The sequence below is a fragment of the Azolla caroliniana genome, unplaced genomic scaffold (assembly GCF_043228905.1).
Source record: "Azolla caroliniana isolate FFs.n. ecotype wild unplaced genomic scaffold, voAzoCaro1.0.p SCAF_3, whole genome shotgun sequence".
In the NCBI taxonomy this organism is placed as follows: Eukaryota; Viridiplantae; Streptophyta; class Polypodiopsida; order Salviniales; family Salviniaceae; genus Azolla; species Azolla caroliniana.
This window is the reverse complement of record NW_028230438.1, coordinates 16,436,607-16,455,763: the sequence shown is the minus strand read 5'-3', so window position 1 is coordinate 16,455,763 and position 19,157 is coordinate 16,436,607. Positions and strand designations below refer to the sequence as shown.

At 43.0% G+C, this 19,157-nt stretch overlaps 1 protein-coding gene across 2 annotated transcripts; it reads right to left on the bottom strand.

The window, feature by feature from the left end:
• Positions 1 to 1,272: 1,272 nt before the first annotated feature.
• LOC147866332 (uncharacterized) lies at positions 1,273 to 7,405 on the bottom strand. 2 transcript variants are annotated; one of them, XM_087316697.1, is made up of 5 exons: positions 6,934 to 7,405; positions 6,464 to 6,796; positions 3,786 to 5,576; positions 2,717 to 3,074; positions 1,273 to 1,958 (listed from the first exon to the last, which is right to left on the bottom strand). In XM_087316697.1, the coding sequence occupies exons 1-5, from the start codon at positions 7,205 to 7,207 to the stop codon at positions 1,868 to 1,870; spliced, it is 2,847 nt and encodes a 948-aa protein (XP_087172823.1). In that variant the 5' UTR covers positions 7,208 to 7,405; the 3' UTR covers positions 1,273 to 1,867. The 2 variants fall into 2 exon arrangements, with proteins under 2 accessions (XP_087172823.1, XP_087172824.1); XM_087316698.1 differs by lacking the exon at positions 1,273 to 1,958 and having other exon boundaries at positions 3,058 to 3,136.
• Between the last annotated feature and the right edge of the window lie 11,752 nt (positions 7,406 to 19,157).

The following is a 19,157-nucleotide window of genomic DNA, read 5'->3' as shown; positions in this document are numbered from 1 at the left end:
ATGTAAATGCGACCACATTTGAGATGTTAGAGGTCCTAACAAAATAGACCATCCACCATTGGTTCTTGAATATCTCCCATGAGCATGCGATGTTTACATGTGTCTAGACAATATTAGTGAGAAAACTTAACTTCTTGGTATATTGGAAAATACATTGCAAACAATAAAACCTCAAAAATGATATTGATTTGTAGCCCAACCATATAATAGCAAGTTTAATCATTAATGAAGATTTAAGATTTCTACCCTATATATGGTCTAAATTTATCAATCACAATTAGGATGAAGTGGATTAGAATTGAAACCAAGCCCTTCACAAACAAAATAATCACATGTAGATTATGTGCGTATTTAGATATGATGGAGTGATGCATCAAAGGTAACATTAGATGAGAAACATCATGATGATATGAACACAAAGTCATTATTGCTTTGTCGACCTCAAAAGGCCATCGAAATTCAACCACTTTCCTTATATGGAAATTTCCTTATTATGTGATCCTTATGAGGAGTTTTGTGTGATTGATGGCACGTGGAGTTGTGAAAGACATCATTTTCAAATCTTGATAACACGAAGGAATACACACTTCATGTTAATCCCTAGTGGTATTTTCGTAGTAATATAATATCTAGTGTAGTGGAACTTTCATGGGACATAATTCCAAGGAAGGTGGTAAAGTAGTTAGAAGTCATATTTGAGCCGTTTAGAATTCTTTTGTTTCTTTGGTTTTAGGGTTTCTTGAAAATGATTGTTTGGAATTGCTTAGAGTTCTTACATTTCTTTGTTTTTTATATAAAATCTTTCTTAAAATGATTGTTTGGAAGTAGATAATCAAGGAAACCAACATATGCATGTGAGCCCACATATGCATGTACATATGCTTAGTAAATGCATTAGGTAAACAAAGATTTTACCTAAACCCTAATAACATTGACAAGGCACACGAGAAAAGCTTTGCCTAAGACTTCGTCTATATTGGATGCTTACATGGCATATCTCATAACATACTTCTAAAACAAGAAATCTTGATGAGCCATGCAAACTTTTCATCAACAATGCCATACACGAAACATGTAATCACAGAAACCCTGTTACTACAGAAATGGAGTCAAGCATATGGTCACAACAACCCATCCTTGGACCTTTACCATGCCTAAATCAGTTGAAGGCAAAGGAAGCCATGATGACAATGACTGCATAAGGAATACAAACACACACCATGCTATATGTATGTCAAACCCGTTTCACACTGATAATTATTTTTTACTCTCCAGAAGGTGATAGCTACATTTCTATTCAACCATCTTCTTAAGCAAGAAAGGTATGATTTTATGAAATTACCATCCTTTTACTTGTTAACTAGAGTATGAGATAAACAAATGTCATCTTATCATACACTTGGAAATTTGCCCAAACGTAAGTTTTATTTACATTAAATCTTCTGCCTAAATAACTTACAAGAGCCTTTCCATCTTGACTTGGGTTTGAATCTCACCTAAAGTCCTGCTGGTTCGTGGTGGGGTATGCTTTCCTGGTTAAAGAGCATGTCGGCATTGCACTTTACCAATCCAGGCACCAATATGTATCATTCCATTTCTAACAATCTTCTTGTTGGTACTCAGAAAACAAAAGCATAATCATTAATAGTTAATGTTGGTTATGCTTTCAAAGAGAATATATTTGCATCACCATTATTCATATGGGAGCCATTATCCTCATTAACCAATGGAGTTGGTGATGTTTTGACAGACATATATCTGCATCATCATCGCTATCATATAGTAGCCATTGTCCCCATTAAATGATTAAGTCGGTGATCTTTAGAAAGTCATACATACCATCATCATCATTATTGTATGGTAGATATTATCCTCCAAACATATCTTGTTGGTAACCTTGATAAGGAAAGGCTTCTGGTACTTGCCATGTATTTGAATACTCGATATTTTGTGCATCCCTGTGAAGTTGGAGGCATATGACCACGCCGTAAGAAACACATTGAATCAGTGATATATGAATCATTTTATCTTACAAGTATCTTTAGTACATCAAAAACATTTATTGTTTTTGAGTAAAAGCAAGCTCTTGCTTGCCAATACTTTCCTACCCTGCAAACCAACTCTCAATATTTCAACATAATCTTAATTCATAGCACACTAGGGGAAAACGCCAGAACACTCCTAACTTTCTAGAAATCTACTGTATTACGACCAAGAATCAAGCTCTTCAAATGAGCCAATAATATTTTTTCTATGAAATTCTTGAGGAAACGCTAAAATATCCGTAACTTTCATGCTTCCAAAGTTTTCTAGGATAAGCCTCCCTGTAATGAATTTTGGTAAGGATTCAAAACACCAAGGGTGTCCTGGTAGATATCCTAAAATAATATGGGTATTTTGGATGTTTTCCGAAATCCAAAAATAATATGGGTATTTTTTATCTTTGAAAATATTTATGATATGCATACTCTTCAAATGAGCCAATAATATTTTTTCTACGAAATGCTAAAAATATCCCTACTTTCATGCTTCCAAAGTTTCCTAGGATAAACCTCCCTATAGTAAATTTTGGTAATCTTCAAAATACCAAGGGTGTCCTGGTAGATATCCTAAAAATATATGGGAAATCCAAAAACATTTGAGATATTTTGAAAATTTTCTCAACAACATTGATTAATAATTTTAAGTTTTCATCACTTCTGAAATATGTCCAAACCTTTCTTGTGGTTTCAAATGGTTGAGTTCAGTCTCTCCATTCTTGATCTTCTTTAGAATAGAAACAATCGTTTCCATATCTGGACGCTGTGATGGATCTACTTCGGTACATAATAGGCCAATCTCAATGAGTGCCAAGACTTGATTGGAAGGATCTGAAGTTGTTTGAAAGAGTCCCACATCTACAAATTGCATCACATTGTGTGGGAAAAATGCTCGTATCTTTGTCTCGAGCGTAGTTTTATCCAACGATAATGATCCTGCCCCTGACCTTTTTCGTGTGATAAGCTCCAAAACTATCAATCCATAGCTGTAAACCTCTCCTTGCTTGCTTATAGTTTCGCCTTCAGGTGTGCATTCTATTAAAAATTGAGGGAAGTTATTGCCAATATTTTCTTTAAAAGAGGCCTACTCCTAGTTGCTGCAATAAAAAAAATACAAAGTATAATTCTATTATTATGTATCAAATTGAAGTAACACAAGCCAACATGAGTCTTTATCAATTTTATTGCCTCGGTACTATATATATATACATGTACATATCATGCATGCATTCTATACTTTATATATATATATCCCTTGGATCTTACAGAACTATAACTATGAACAAGAATTGTGCAAATGTCTATGAGAAGTGCGACCATGAAAAAACTGTAACATGCCTAATTAGCATTTTGAAGGTTCAACCATAGATCATTGCCTAAGTAGTCTTTGCAATATAATGGTACTCAACTGAAAGCTTGATCAATCATGAGTACCATTTAAGTGCTGTCATGATGAGTACCAGTTAAGCTTATATTAAGCCATATTCAAGTGTTGTAATTGATGTCACTATCTAGTACAATTCAACGAGATATCAGTTGTGCTGTGACCATACTCAGTTAGCTCGATGTATATGACGGACTACATTGCATCCTCTTGGAATGCAAATTTTCACATCCTATCATGATTTTGCATTCCTAAGTATTTTCCTGAACTCTTATCCTTATTTATTCAACACACATGCCCATTCAAAGATGAGAAAAAGCAAGTAATTATAACTTTAAATAAAATATACACTTTGTGATTACCTGGTGCTAAATAGTTGGTGTAATCATCAGGGTTTGGTTTGCGTGAAGGAGCTCTGTTGAGGACACCCTCTGCCATCGCATGATCATCAGATTTTCGAACAACTTGCAAGCCACCAATCTTTGCCCTACATTTTTCATCTAACAAGATGTTATTAGGACACAGATGACAAAACACAATCCGTTTCTTCTTCGCTTGACGATGCAGAAAAGCAAGGCCAAGAGCTACATCGGTAGCAATCCCTAACCGATCCTCCCAGCTTAGAGTGGCCATTTGCATTTTACCAAATAGATTATCATGTAAACTGCCCCTTTCCATGTACTTGTACACGACAGCAAGAAATCCTCGCCTATAGCACCAGTCGAGTAATCGCATCACATTCGCATGATTAATCTTGTTGAGTATGGTGCATTCTTTTAAGAAGTATGGCCGTGTCAACCAAAAAAGTTCACGGTTCAATACTTTTACGACCAAATGCCTGTGTCTGGGAAACTCACCCAAGTACACTTTGTATCTGGTACCACTTCCAATGAATGCCCTAGTACAAAAATGCTCCGTGGCTAATCTGAGGTCCTTGTAACATAGTCTTTGTCTCTTTCCACAGCAATGCAGCAAGCAAGAGTACTTAACATCCCAGGACTCAGCAGTTTCTGCAAAGAGCTTTGGTCGAAGGATCTTGAGAAATAAGCAAAACACCATAAAAATGAGGATGATCACTCCCATGCTGGAAGCAAGCAAGAAAGGTAAATATTTGATTTTATCCTCCTTAGACTTGAGAAATTTATATACTTTTTTCCCTACGTCTTTCAGAACATTGGGTGGAGTATAGCATGTAACATTTACAACTGGGCCACAGAGCCCCTTTTCATTCTTCAGGTAACCTGACTTCACAAACTGCCGGAAAAGAGGAATATCCGGTAGTAAACCCGACAAGTTGTTATGCGACATATCAAACACCTCAATGTATGTAAGATTTTGTAGATTCATTGGAAGGGACCCTGAAAATTTGTTATAAGCTCCACTGAAGTATCTAAGGCTAGATAGGCTACCGAAACTGTCTGGAATTGCTCCAATCAAGTTGTTCATTGACAAATCGAATCTGGACAATGTGATGAGATTTCCAATCTCAATAGGTATATCTCCACTCAGTCCATTGTTTGACATGTTGAGATATTGAATATTCAGAAACATTTGTATAGAAGGTGGAATGTTTCCGCTCAAACGATTTGAAGACAGGTCAAAAGTTTTTAATGCAAACAAGCCTTGAGATATCTCAGGTAGTGGCCCTGATAACCTATTGTCAGAAAGGTCTATATTTTGAATACGACCCAAATTTCCAATAGTAGAAGGGATGTTTCCAGTAAGCATGTTGTGTGACAAGTCAAGAAAAGAAACAAGAGATGTCAGTTTTCCAATACTCTGAGGTATAGCACCCTGAAGCTTGTTCTTCGATAAAGACATTTGCTCAAGAAAAGTTAAGCTTCCTAAGCTTTCTGGAATGTTCTTTCCAATTTGGTTGTTGCTGAGGTCAAGCACTATCATGTATGTTGCCGCACTGATGGATGGTGTAATGAAACCCGTAAAATAGTTAAAGCTCAATTTCAGCTGAGTCAGATATGTCATGCTGCCAATGGCCTCCGGTAGTCTTCCTGTCAACTGATTATGTGATAGGTCAAGAACTCTTAGACGTGTAAGCTCGCCCAAACTCCTTGGAACATCACCATGAAGTGCATTGTCTGAAAGTCTTAAGACCTCCAGATTACTGCATCTGGAAATGTCCGATGAGATCACACCTACGAAGACAAGAAGCATGAATCAATATATAATGAACTTGATCCAGAAAAAATGCATAATGCAACCGATCACATATATTGCAGCAAGAATTCAGAAAAATAAGTATAAAAGGGTGAAACAAAACAGTACGCCAAGTCTCAATGTTTACCTTCTTCCATATGACTAACTATGCTGAACCCAATCGGTTATCTTAAACATGAGATTCGGTATTAGTCTAAAGGTAGATTCTAACAGTGGGAATTATATCCCTTTCCATATAGAATAGAGGAAACCTGTAAGGAATTCAATGAATACCATAAATTTAACAATTCCCTCACATCAACTGTAAAAACTTACCTTTCATGGCATTCTTGCTCATACTGAATGTGGGCTGAAATAGCAATTTCCTATGCTCAACTGTAGTGTTCTCTATCTTGTTATGAAGTGGAGGCATAAAGTACAAAATCATACCTGTCATCACACTCTTGCACATGTCCTATGCTCAAAATCAGGATCCTCTACCTCATAAAGGATAAAAAACTAATGCACTTTTCAAAGTATTGCTCATGTCTCATGCTCAATGATAGTTTCCTCTACTGTATAAAAGATGCCTAAAATGCAAAAAAGAAATCACCTTTCATTGGATTCTTATTACTATGATGAGAATGTATTTGCTAAACACTAATCAACCTATATTCTCAACAGTAGTGGCCTCCTGCTTTGTAAAGATGTTTGAAGCATAAAATGTAAAAGGATTATCCTTTCATCTCATTCCAATAGGTCCCTCTTACTTGTAATGAGGTGGAGGCATGGACAACGTAAAACTTGCATCTTTGTTCATATCCTCTGCACAATAATAGTTTTGCAAAGAGGTGGAACCATCGAATATAAACCAACAAATACATACCTTTCATCCCATTCTTGCTCATATCAATGTTTCGGAGTGCCGGGCCATCACATATCACACCGGGAAAATCTCCCTCAAATTGATTGTTCGACAAAGCTAAGACCTTCAAATGTGTGGCCTTCTCGAAAGAAGGAAGAACCCCCGTGAATGCATTGTAACTCAAGTCCAAGGTTTCCAGAACGATCGCATTTGCAACGTAAGGCGGGACTTGGCCTCGGAACCTGTTCCGGGACAAATTCAGAGATCTGAGAAACTTCAATTGGCCGAGCTCAGGCCAAAGGGTGCCGAGAATATTCTTGTTCGGGAGCGAGACACGGCGGACGACAGGGACACCTGTGAAATCAGTGTTTGAAAACAAAAACGAGATTGCACTTAAAAAAGTTAGAATGGCTTCATCTGGAGATTTCTTTTTTCATATATTTTCTTTCTTCTCATTTCTTGAGGACATCGGAGAGAGAGAGAGAGAGAACCTGTTTTGAGGACCTTCAGATCACATTCAACCCCAAGCCAATCACAGGGTCGAGCCGGAGAAGAGAGAGACCAAGAGGCAAATGCCCTGTTCGGGTCGTGTGTGATTGTTCTTCTGAAGTTGTGAAGCAAGACAGCATCCTCTACTGCCAACACCGTGGTGGTAGTGATGAAGAGGAGGAGGTGTACATTGATGAGTATTACACAAATGATGGTGGTGGTGCAGGGGAAGAAGAAGAAGAAGAGGAGGCGAGATGGCGATGTGGGTAGGGACATCTCTTGCCATCGTTCATAGTGCCCTTGGGGCCGTGGAAAGAAGAAGGAATGGAAGAAGAATTCGAAGGCGATGGTGAAGAAGAAGAAGAAGAAGAAGAAGAAGAAGAAAGACAGAGGAGAAGAAGAAGAAAAGAAGAAGGTGGAGATGGAGATGGAATTGATGGAGTTCTTCTCTTGCTCTTAACGAATTAGGTTGAGAGATTGATTGGGAAGAAGAGGAGGGGTGGTGAAAGGTAACCTATACATATATTATATATACATATATACTTCACACGCAGAGACACAGACACACACAAGACTCTCACGAGGGACAATTGTTTTCCTTTGCTTGATTTTACTTGCTAGCGACAATTGTTTTCCTTCCAGCCCGGCGTTGCCCAAGGTGATAACTAGCGTCTCCCAACTATCCGGGAGGGAACCGAGCAGGAGAAACGCAAGGACCTCGTCGACTAAAGGTACTTCCAATGAGGTTATTTGATTTATGAGCCCCTGGAATGCATTCATGTGCTCCGCCATGCTGGATCTGTCTTGGTAGAGTCTCACTAACTTCCGGAATATTGAAACCTGATTTACGACGTTTTTACTCTCCAGCATGGTGCCGATTTTCTCCCAGAGCACATGAGCTTTGCTTTCTTCATTCAAGTTGTTGTACAGGCTCATGTCGATGAAGCACCTAATGTACGTTGTCGTCTTCATGTCAATCACCTCCCACGTCGTGGCATCGATCTTGTTCGATTTCTTATCCCTGAACTATACTGGCAATTAGAGCTCTTTGACCACGAGCATGTTCCTCATCTTCAACTTCCATACTGGGTAGTTGGAGCCGGTGAGCTTGAACATGCTTCCAAATGACTCTTCCATTTTCGTCAAGGTTTAGAACCTTCGCTTTGATACCAATTTGTGCGGAATAGTGCTCGGCCTCTACCGAGTCTTAAACACTCAATGGAAGAAAGCAGGAAATAGAAATGAGATTAATGCACTTCCACAATATGAGACGACACTAGATGTTTACGTGGAAAACCCTAATAGGGAAAAACCATGAGAGCCCACAGACTCCAACTATCACTATGAGAAGAGGATACCAAGCGAGACTCGGAGGCAATGACCTCGAGCTCTATGTCTTCGCCAACCGGCGGTTACAACAAAAGAGCTTTCTATATCGTTTTTTTTTTGGGTAAAATCACACAATTATATTAATTGCATGTAAAAAAAACCCTATTACAACTTGTAAGTCAACTTTACATATCTACGTAGAGAGATACATATTCATATCATTACAAACTGTGAATATGTCTCTTGACATCCCCTAACCTTTCTTATCAAACCAAATGATGAATGTGATTTCCAACTAACTTTCTTATTAGAGAGAGAGAGCTTTCTCTCTCTCTCTCTACAACAGTAAAAACTAACAACTCTAATGACTAACAACTCTAATGACCTCACCACATAAGTGGTTGCCCTAAGTCATATTTATACTTATATGACTTTAGGATTGTTAAGAATTAGGTAAGTAATTAAGGGTTAATTAGTACCTAATTATGTGATTAAGTTGATAAGCGGAAGATTATGTGATATGTGTGTGTATGTGTGTGAGAGGAAGAGAGAGAGAGAGAGAGAGATACACTTATGAACAACACAAGATGGGGGATGAGTAAGTATATTAAATTAGCATTATCATCATCATCATCATCAAATATAAAAATACCATCAATGAGGTATATATAGATCTCATGTGCAAGGGTGCACATGTGTGAGGAGAATATAGGTACAACCTTGTAAGTCCTATATTAATGACCTTGGGAGTGGAGGATCTAGAATATCCTACTTAAGTACAAGGACCTATTTAAGTTGTTATAGTCAACACTTCTAACTAGATTCTATCTAGGTAACTATGAAGTTACATGGTTGACTAACTAACTAAACTAAGTTGAGCTTGATCTCTCAACATGCCCCCTGAAGCTCAAGTGTGAGGCATCCGACATCCAGTTCTGCTTTTGGCGTTGTTCTGCTTTCGGTGTCGGCTTCTGTGCGGCTTCTGTGCGGCCTTCAGCTTTGTTCGCCGTAGCAATCTCGGTTCCTCCCCCTCAAGACGGTGACGAAGGCTTGTAGTGTGTGGGCGAAGGTCGACTACTTCCACCCATCATGGGTTACGAGCCGTTGCGGTGGAGCTCTTGGGCTCTTGTTCGGCCGCTACCTTCATCGTGAAGGCATAGTGATGGGCCATGTACTTGTTGTAGCCGAGCCGAGTGAGGGGATTCTTCTCTCTAGAAGAGCGTCAAAGTTTTTCGCTCGCCTATGTGAGCGCTTTCTTTACTCCAGGTGTCCGCATGATGGGTACACCAAACTCACTGTCTAGTGAGGGAGCCGACACATCCAAATCACTATCGTCGGGGTGATCAACTTCGTATTCAGGCATCTTACCTTTGCCTTTGTCCAAGTTCATACTTGGCCGCGACATGATTGGGTTGCGTGGGGGCTCTTGTGGCCCATTAGGCTTTGCCGTAATTGGACTTTCTTTGAACATGTGTTCGAAGCGATCTCCATCTTCTACCTCTTGTTCGACGGATTCTGGGTCGAGCGGAGTCGGAGTCGAAGTTGTCTCTAGTGTGTACCAGGATGCGGACTCATCGAAAACTATGTCTCGACTTACCCAAACCGCTCAGGTAGAAGGATTGTAGCATTTGTATGCCTTCTTCTCGGACGAGTATCCTATGAGGATACATTCCTTCGACTTCGCGTCGGGCTTTTGTTGTTGTTCGTTCAGGATGCGTACATTCGCAATGCTTCCGAACACCTTGAGGTGCAACAGGATCGGCTTCCTTCTGATGAGGAGCTCGTATGGAGTTAGCTCATGGACTCCATGGTGCACCGGTTCATGAGATAGACGGTCGTGGATGCCGCTTCGGCCCAATAGAAGTTCGGCATGTGCTTCTCATGCATCATGGCGCGTGCTACCTCGAGTATTTGCCGATTCTTCCTTTCGGCGACTCCATTTTGTTGGGGTGTGTGTTGGCATGAGAATTCTCTACGAATGCCTTCACTTTGGAGGTAGGAGGTGAATTCGTCGGAGAAGTACTCCTTGCCTCCATCCAATCGTAGGCGTCGAATGTGTCGACCGTTTTTTTTTTCGACTTGTCCCTTGAGCTTTTGGAAGTGGCAGAACACTTCGCTTTTCTTCTTCATCGGGTAGTAGTTGTCGATGAAGGTTACGTAGTATCGACATCCTCCGATCGTCAGCATTTGAGCCGGTCCCCATACATCCGAGTGTATGACGTCGAGGGGCCTTTGCTTGCGGAGCTCTCCTTTGGGAATGGGAGTCGATGTTGTTTGCCGAGTTGACACGCTTCGCATACTTGGTCGACTCGTTTCGACTCGAATGTCGGTAGTCCGATGACGACTCCCTTGGTTTGCATCGCTTGAAGCCATTGGAGGTTTATGTGGCCGATTCTCTTGTGCCACAACTCGATGCTTGTCTCGGTTTTGAGACTTTTAGCGTACATGGACGATTTCACCTCATTCAAATCGAGGATGAACATGCGACCGTCTCTCCGCCCCTTGGCTATGAGTCGGCCATCTTTCTCAATGAAACAACCTTCGTTGTTGAAGCAGACTTGCATGCCTTGCTCCATGATTTGGCCGATGGAGACCAAATTCTTCGTTATTGTGGGCACATGCAAGACATTCTTGATGCAAGTTTGCTCGCCTTCTTTCCCGAATGGGACATTGCCGATGTGTCGAATGGGGTGCGTGGTGTCGTCTCCCGTCTCTATGAAGCTGGGTTGATATGAAGCCGGGTTGATCCGGTGTTCGTAAATCACGAAACCACTCTTCATGAGATGTCATGTGATGTGAGGCGCCGGAATCAATGAACCACACGTCTTCCGAATTGGAGGTGCTTGTGGAGTTAGAGGCCTTCATAGAGTTCGCTCTATGCCTCATTATGAACATTCCGCCACGGTCGCCATAGTCAGAATTCATGGCGTAATTTGTAAACATTTCACTACGATCGTCGTAGTCGGAATTCGATGCGTGATTCATGAACATTCCGCTACGATTGTCGTAGTCGGAGTTCAATGCGTAGTTTGTGAGTTGTCAACTTGTTGAAGTCGACTCACTTCTCTTTTTCCGAACTTCGCCTCGTAGTGGCCGATTTTGCCGCAATAATTGCAAGTTGCGGGCCTCGTTTGACGACCATGTTCGGCGTGGAAGCTCCCCCTTCTTCCGAAGGTTCTTCGATGGCTTCCGTGAAGGTGTGAGTTCCCTTCGTGTGATGGGTCGAATTGACCTCTTCTACTGCCGTGACCTCCTCCTCGGCCACCGTCCGAATTCAAGAAGAACATTTTTCCTTTTGACGTCTTGCTTTTGGTTCAGACGTGGTTCTCTTCGACCAACAACATTGATTGGAGGTCGAAGAATGAAGGAGGGTTTTCTCTCGCCAAAATTGTCGTCCGTAATGGATCGAATCGTTGTGCGAGGCCACCCAAGCATACTTGAACCATCTCGTCTTCGTCGACGTTTATGTTGATGGAGCCAAGTGAGTCGCAAATGCTCTTGATCTTTTTGTCGAATGTTATTCAACTCTTGTTGGAGTTGAAGCTTTCGAGCGGTTGTGTTGGCGGCGAACATTTTCTTTAAGTTTGCTCACGCTTCTTTAGGCGTCTTGGTGTCTCGAATATGGCTAAGCATGTGGTCGTGGACACATGTTGCCAAGCAATACATGACTCGACTAGCCGCTTGCTCCCATGTTACGTAGTCGGCGTTCTTTGAGTCGGGTCAATTTTCTTGAGCGTCGTTGATGTAGCTCCAATACCCTTGACCGACGAGGTATTGGGTCATCTTGTACCCCCAAGATGAATAATTGCTCTGGTCTAGCTTTTCACTAGGGAGCGAGCTACCCATTTGTGTGTTCATGTTGATTGTAGTGTCTTCTCTTCTTTTGCTTTTCTTCCTTCGATCACGTACACGTGCTACGTAGCGGCACTACGGTAACCGATAGCTAGATTTTGTCGTCGACGTCTCGAACACACAATCACGGAGTCGAGTGGGCTTAGTGGATTTTCTAAACCACATGCTCTGATACCATGTTAAGAATTAGGTAAGTAATTAAGGGTTAATTAGTACCTAATTATATGATTAAGTTGATAAGCGGAAGATTATGTGATATGTGTGTGTATGTGTATGAGAGGAAGAGAGAGAGAGAGAGATACACTTATGAACAACACAAGATGGGGGATGAGTAAGTATATTAAATTAGCATTATCATCATCATCATCATCATCAAATACAAAAATACCATCAATGAGGTATATATAGATCTCATGTGCAAGGGTGCACATGTGTGAGGAGAATATAGGTACAACCGTGTAAGTCCTATATTAAATGACCTCGGGAGTGGAGGATCTAGATTATCCTACTTAAGTACAAAGTCCTATTTAAGTTGTTATAGTCAACACTTCTAACTAGATTCTATCTAGGTAACTACGAAGGTACATGGTTGACTAACTAACTAAACTAAGTTGAGCTTGATCTCTCAACAAGGACTATTTACAAATATGGCCATGACAGGCCCTCTAGAAACATATTTACAGATATGTCCCTAGATTCGGTTCACACCAGATCATTTGGATATCTTCTAGATCCGTCCGATTCGGCTCCTTTGATTCTCATCCGGATCCCATCCAGAGGGACCAAATTCCTAACAAAACGAAACAGGGGACCTGGTTGACCCACCAAATGGTGTGAAGCCGACCAGATGTAGGTGGATGTACAAGGTCAAGTACAACACCGACGACTCCGCCAACCAATACAAGGCCGGGTTAGTGGTGAAAGGCTATGCGCAACAACACGACATCGACTACGATGACACGTTCGCGCCGGTGGCGAAGATGTTGATCGTCCGTGTTGTGCTAGCAGTAGCCGCGGCAAAGGGGTGGCACTTACATCAAATGGATGTAAAGAATGTGTTCCTGCAAGGTGAGCTTGAGGAACAGGTGTACATGGTACAATCCCTCGGATTGCAGTCTGGAATGAATACGTTAGCTATTTATCGACTGAAGATGTCCCTGTATGGACTAAAGCAAGCGTTGCTTGCCTGGAATGCGAACATCACGCAAGGATTGCGTCAGATGGGGTTTGCCGCGTCTAGGTCGGATTCTTCACTCTTCACATGGCAAGGTCAGAATGGGCCGGTAAGTCTCTTACTCTATGTTGATGATTTAGTCATCGTCGGCACCGACCTAGATGAAATCGCCCACGTCAAGTCCCAACTAGCAGCATCATTCGACATGAAGGACTTGGGGGACCTTCATTACTTCCTCGGGATCGAAGTGATCCGCACCCATGAAGGCATATTGATCAGCTAACAACATTATGTGTTGAGTATGCTCTTCAAGTTCGGTATGCCGGAATGCAAGTCAGTCTTAACTCCTTTAGATAGAAATGTGAAGCTTTGCCCCGACTCCAAAACGACATGTGACCCGAAAAGGTTCTAACAGATCATCAGAAGCCTTATATACTTGACCATTACCCGATCGGACCTCAACTATCAGGTCAGCTTGATTAGTCAATTCATGGCGCATCCGATCGTGGAGCACCTTCAACACACACAGAATACTCAGGTATGTCAGCGGCACCAAGGACAGGGGATTGTTGTATCAAAATGGTACTGCCAAACAATTGGTCAGCTACACAAATGCTGATTGGGTTGGAAACGCCGACATATGAAGGTCTACATCGAGCTTCACGTTTTCACTTGGAGGCATCACAATCACCTAGAGCAACAAGAAGTAGCTGACAATTGCATTGTTGAGCATCGAGGTCGAGTATCAAGGAGCGAATGTCACGACGTGCGAAGCCATATGGCTCAAAAGGCTATTGAAGGATCTACAGGAGGAGGTGTCTGATTCGATGACGATCTAGTGCGACAACCTTAGGAACATCCAACTTGCGAAGAACCCCGTCTTCCACACCCGGACCAAGCACATTGAGGTGCACTATCATTTTGTTCGCGAGTGAGTCCTTTTTGGTGAAGTCGAACTTGTGTATGTTCCGCTGGATCGACAAACTGCCGATATCTTCACCAAGCCTCTTGTCCTTGACAAGTTGCGCCATTTTTCGAGTATGCTTGGCTTACAACATCTTGACATGCCGAACTTGAGGGGGAGGAGTGATGTTTGAAAAGCCGGATCGACTGAAGAAGTCGGAACGTCCGGATCGGCTGAAGAAGCCAAGGAAATGTTGGATGCATGGACAGGTGGAAGAAGATCGGCTAAGCAAAGGCTAGCCGCATGTAGGGGGAGCTGCCACAAGAGAGAGCCGAAGCCAAAGCCAATCGAACCAAGGGATGGAAGAGTTGAGAGAGGCGACAAACTCAGGAAGGACAAACCCGACCAAGGGAAGGCTAGGACCAAGACATGGACAGATGTGGTCAAGGGTCTAAAGAGGGGAGAAATCAGACAAGAGCCGGAATGAATAAGAGACAACCGATTCGTTTGAGGAGTTCAATTCGGATGAACCGAATCACATGAAGGTCATGTAGATGAGAAGGCAACCGAAGCCGACACCAAAACGAAGGAATTGTCAGATCGATGAGCGCCGAAGTCGCGATAGTGAGGGAGTTGACAAGGGCCTTACAAGCAGACAAGTCGACTGAAAGGGTTGAGGAATGTAGAACCGAACTGGACGATGAGCGCGAGCAAGGCATGAAGGCACTAGGAAGACCCAGAAGGTTGAGCTGGCAGAGAAGGCCATGGAAAGATATTCTGCGAAGGAATATATTTGGGAGTTAGTATAGGAGCTCCTTTATGAGCATTCAAGTACTGATGGTACTTGTGTCAGTCCTTCAAAGGGCTTGTATAAAAGTGCTCTCTGAGCACATTCGATGTATAGAACAGAGTATTATTTTGAAACTAAGTTTTGTTCTCTGTCTCTCTCTCACTCTCTCACGTATTGCTCTCAAGCTTTCCATTAAACCTACGTCTCTGTTTTCTGTTGCTATTCGACTGAGCCGGTTGTGGTGGGTGTGTAGTTTCCGCATGTAACTGTTTACACCATTCATATTCTTATCTGCCTTAAAATTCTCCCCCTCCTAGCCCATAACCTCAGTGGTCTCCACCCGACATATATAGTCGTCATCAACGCCTCAACCCAAAAGGTTTTTTGGAAACTCAGCATGCACCAACGTACATCGAGCCCTTGCCATTACGGTTCAGTTCATCCTTTCTGTTACGGGCATGACCATATAATATCCCGTGGTGAGAAATTACCGTAGTATTCTATACACGTGGATAAAGTGTGAGGGTTAAACAAGAATTTAAAGAAGGGGAGGATTACTTTTAATCCTCGGGATTGAGACAACTCATTAGGCCAAGTGTGAACTTGCATGGGGGCCTTGTGTATCACTATAAATATGAGGCCGATCGAGGCTCAAGTCCATCTCGATCCCTTCGCTCAGTGGTGGTCGGTGGATCAACACCTTTCTTTCTGTCTCTCCTTTCTTATTTCATATATCTTATATCCTTATCATATGCTTAAATTTGATCATAACTCTAACACTTTCGGCCATTTCGTTTAGTTTCGGTGTCTTCGGCACTGTATATTCCAGCCAAATACCTTGTGACCGGTAATATTCTTCAAACTGCCCTTTATATCCCCTCCATTGTCTGTCTGGATGGCCTTCAACTCTCACCTGGAACTCTTTGAAGATGAACAACACATGGTCCTTTGTCTTTAGGACGAAAGCCCACAACTTTCAGCTATAGTCATCTATGAAGGTCACAAAATATTGTGCACTAGCATGTGACTTCGCATCAACATAACATACGTCTATGCACGAGTTCTATAGTGTTCTTCCTCCTCATCAGGGCCTAGGCCAAAAGGCGGCCCTATTTTGCTTGCTAGCCACACAATCTACGCACCTATCCATATGGACGTTCGTCACCTTTGATAGGAGTTCTTTTTCGCCTAGCATCTGCATGCCCTTCTAACTCATGTGGCATAACCTCTTGTTGAGAATCAAGCTTAACTGGGTCTAGTGTGTGAACTCACCTTGAGAGTGAATAGACACTCCAACGGTCAAAAGTCACCACTATGTCACCACTTTGTATTCTAGCATTTAGTATGCATCATAGAATCATATTCTATGACACATAACTTATGAGCTTTCACATTCCCCATGCTCCATGAGTCTTGTAGTTAATGAAGAGAGAGGGTGACTATATAAAGCACCCTCCTCCCACTTTGTATAACGTTGAGTCTTTCTCCTTTGTTAATATACTTAACCTTGCGTATTCTTTGTGTTTTACTGCTTGTCTCTCTCACTCTCTCTCTCTCTCTCACACACACACACACACACACACACAACTCATATCTCTTCTGCTTCACAAGAATCCATCTCTTGATTCTTTACATGGTATCAGAGCGATTTGGTAGCTCGATCTAGCCCATTCGCCTCATCGTGATCGTGTGTTGTGCTCCACGCCGACGACCAAGAACCGGCTCATCGCTATTGTAGCTTCGCTACATAGCTCGCATTCGAAGAGAGAAGAAGAAGAAGAAGAAGAATCAACATAATGAATACTCAAATGGGGAGCGCTCTCCCTACCGAGAAGTTGGATCGAAACAACTTCGCATCTTGGGAGTACAAGATGCACCAATACCTTGTCGGACAAGGCTATTGGAGCTACATCAAAGGAGCACATGAAGACCGACCCGCCGAAGCGGCTCCCGGATACGTGACATGGGAGCAAGCCGCAAGCCGCGTGATGTATTGCTTGGCGACATGTGTTCATGATCACATGCTCGGCTACATTCGCGAAGCGAAGACGCCGAAGGAGGCATGGGAAAATCTACGAAAGATTTTCGCGGCGAATACAACCGCAAGAAGGCTTCAACTCCGCCAAGAGTTGAACAACATTCAACAAAGGGACATGTCCATTACGACATACACCTCGAAGATCAAGGAGCTTTGCGACTCGCTCGGCTCAATAAGCGTAAATATCGATGATGATGATGAGATGGTTCAAATATGCCTCGGCGGCCTCGCACCATGGTTTAGCGCGATGCGAACCGTCGTTCTAGCACGGGAGAAATCTCCCTCCTTCTTTGAGCTCCAATCAATGCTATTGGTCGAAGAAAACCACGTGCGTACAAGGAGCAATGAGTCGGAAGGCCACATGCTCTACATGCACTCGAACGGAGGAAGAGGACGCGGACGGCCGAGAGGCCAATTCGGCCAAGGACAAGGCGGACGAGGTCCGACCTACGATAACAACTTCCAATTTCAACCGCAAAACAGAAGCCAACGAGGAACCTTCGCAAGAAGGGGGAGCTTCCACTCCGGCCCGAGCCGTCAAAACACAACTGAATGCGGATATTGCGGAAAGCTCGGCCACTACGAAGAAGAGTGCCGAAAGAAGATGCGTGAATCGGCTTCCACAAGCCGACAACTCACGAATTACGCGCACAATTCTGATTACGAAGAGTATAGCGGAATATACGGGAACAACTCCGACTACGAAGATCATGGCGGAATGTACGGGAACAACTCCGACTACGAAGATCGTGGCGGAATGTATGCACGCAACTCCGACCGTGGCGGTATGTTCATGATGAAACATAGAGCAAACTCTATGTCGGCCTCTACCTCAACTAGTGCCCTCAATCCGGAGGACGTATGGTTTGTTGACTCGGGAGTGTAAACGATTACTTGCGAAAGCGTTAGAAATAGAGAAAGTAGGGAATACATAGAGTACGCGGGAGAGACAGAGAGAGCAGCACGTAAAAGCTATATTCAAAAAACGATATATGCCTCTCTCATTTACAATTGTGCTCAGTAGCACTATTTATACAAGTCCTCATGGGACTGACAGAAGTACCGCGTACTTCAATGCTCACACGAGCTTCTGACAATTACTACGAGACTATAATTGCCTAGTAGTCTAAACTAATACTAGGCTTCCGGTTACCGATTGGACCCGACTAACTGGCTCCCCAGCTCACCGACTTTGTTGCTTGCCGGCTTACCGATCCGTCTCGCTTGCTGGCTCAGGCTTATTCAGTCGACCCAGCTCCAGTTGAGCTTGTCGCTTCAACACTCCCCCTCAAGCTCAGATTGAGGTTAGATCCTAGTGTCAGTCTCTGTGGCAGTCGGTTCTTCCAACCGACTTCTCCTGGCGTCGCTCCGCCTTCCTGGCGCTCCTTGTCCGGTCCAGTTCTGTTTGCCATGACCCCTCTTGTTCTGCGCGCCTCGACCTTCTCGATCGGTATGTCTGCTTCGTGCGAGCATGGAACACAGGGTTCTTGGCGAGTTGCATGATGCTTATGTTGTCGCAGTAGACCAGAATTGGGGTCGGTACCTCGATCTGTAAGTCTTGCAGCAGTCGTCGAAGCCAGAGGGCTTCACAGGTGGCAATGGTAGTGCCCCGATACTCAGCCTCAGTGCTCGATAGAGCAACTGTTGGGTGCTTTTTGCTGCTCCACGCAACAACCGCGCTACCTAGGGAAAACATGTAACCGGAGGTTGATCGGCGATCTGATGCATCGTCGGCCCAATCGGCATTCGTGTAACCGATGAGCTCTTTGGGTATACCGCTGTCCTTCGTGCCGCTGACATACCGCAATATACTTTGCGCGCACTGAAGGTGCTCCACAGTCGGCTTCTGCATGAATTGACTTATCATTTCGACCGGATAGCTGATGTCGGGTCGCATGATAGTCAAGTAAATAAGGCTTCCGACGATTTGTCGGAACTGTTTCTCATTGCAGGCCAGTTCAGAATTGGGACGAAGCTTCTGGTTCCGGTCCAAGGGTGTGGAGACAGGTCGACATTCTGTCATGCCGAACTTGTACAACATATTGAAGACGTAATGTCGTTGTGAGAGCAATATGCCGTCCAGGGTTCGGATCACCTCGATCCCTAGAAAATAATGAAGGTCCCCTAGATCCTTCATCT

What these genes read in the sequence shown, in the direction of transcription:
- LOC147866332 (XM_087316697.1), bottom strand. Translation starts at nt 7,207, where the DNA reads ATGTCCCTACCCACATCGCCATCTCGCCTCCTCTTCTTCTTCTTCTTC. An exon ending in GAGCAAGAATGGGATGAAAG is followed by an intron (nt 5,577 to 6,463) that starts GTATGTATTTGT and finishes TTGTCTTCGTAG; the next exon opens with GTGTGATCTCATCGGACATT. An exon ending in CACCAACTATTTAGCACCAG is followed by an intron (nt 3,075 to 3,785) that starts GTAATCACAAAG and finishes AATTTTTAATAG; the next exon opens with AATGCACACCTGAAGGCGAA.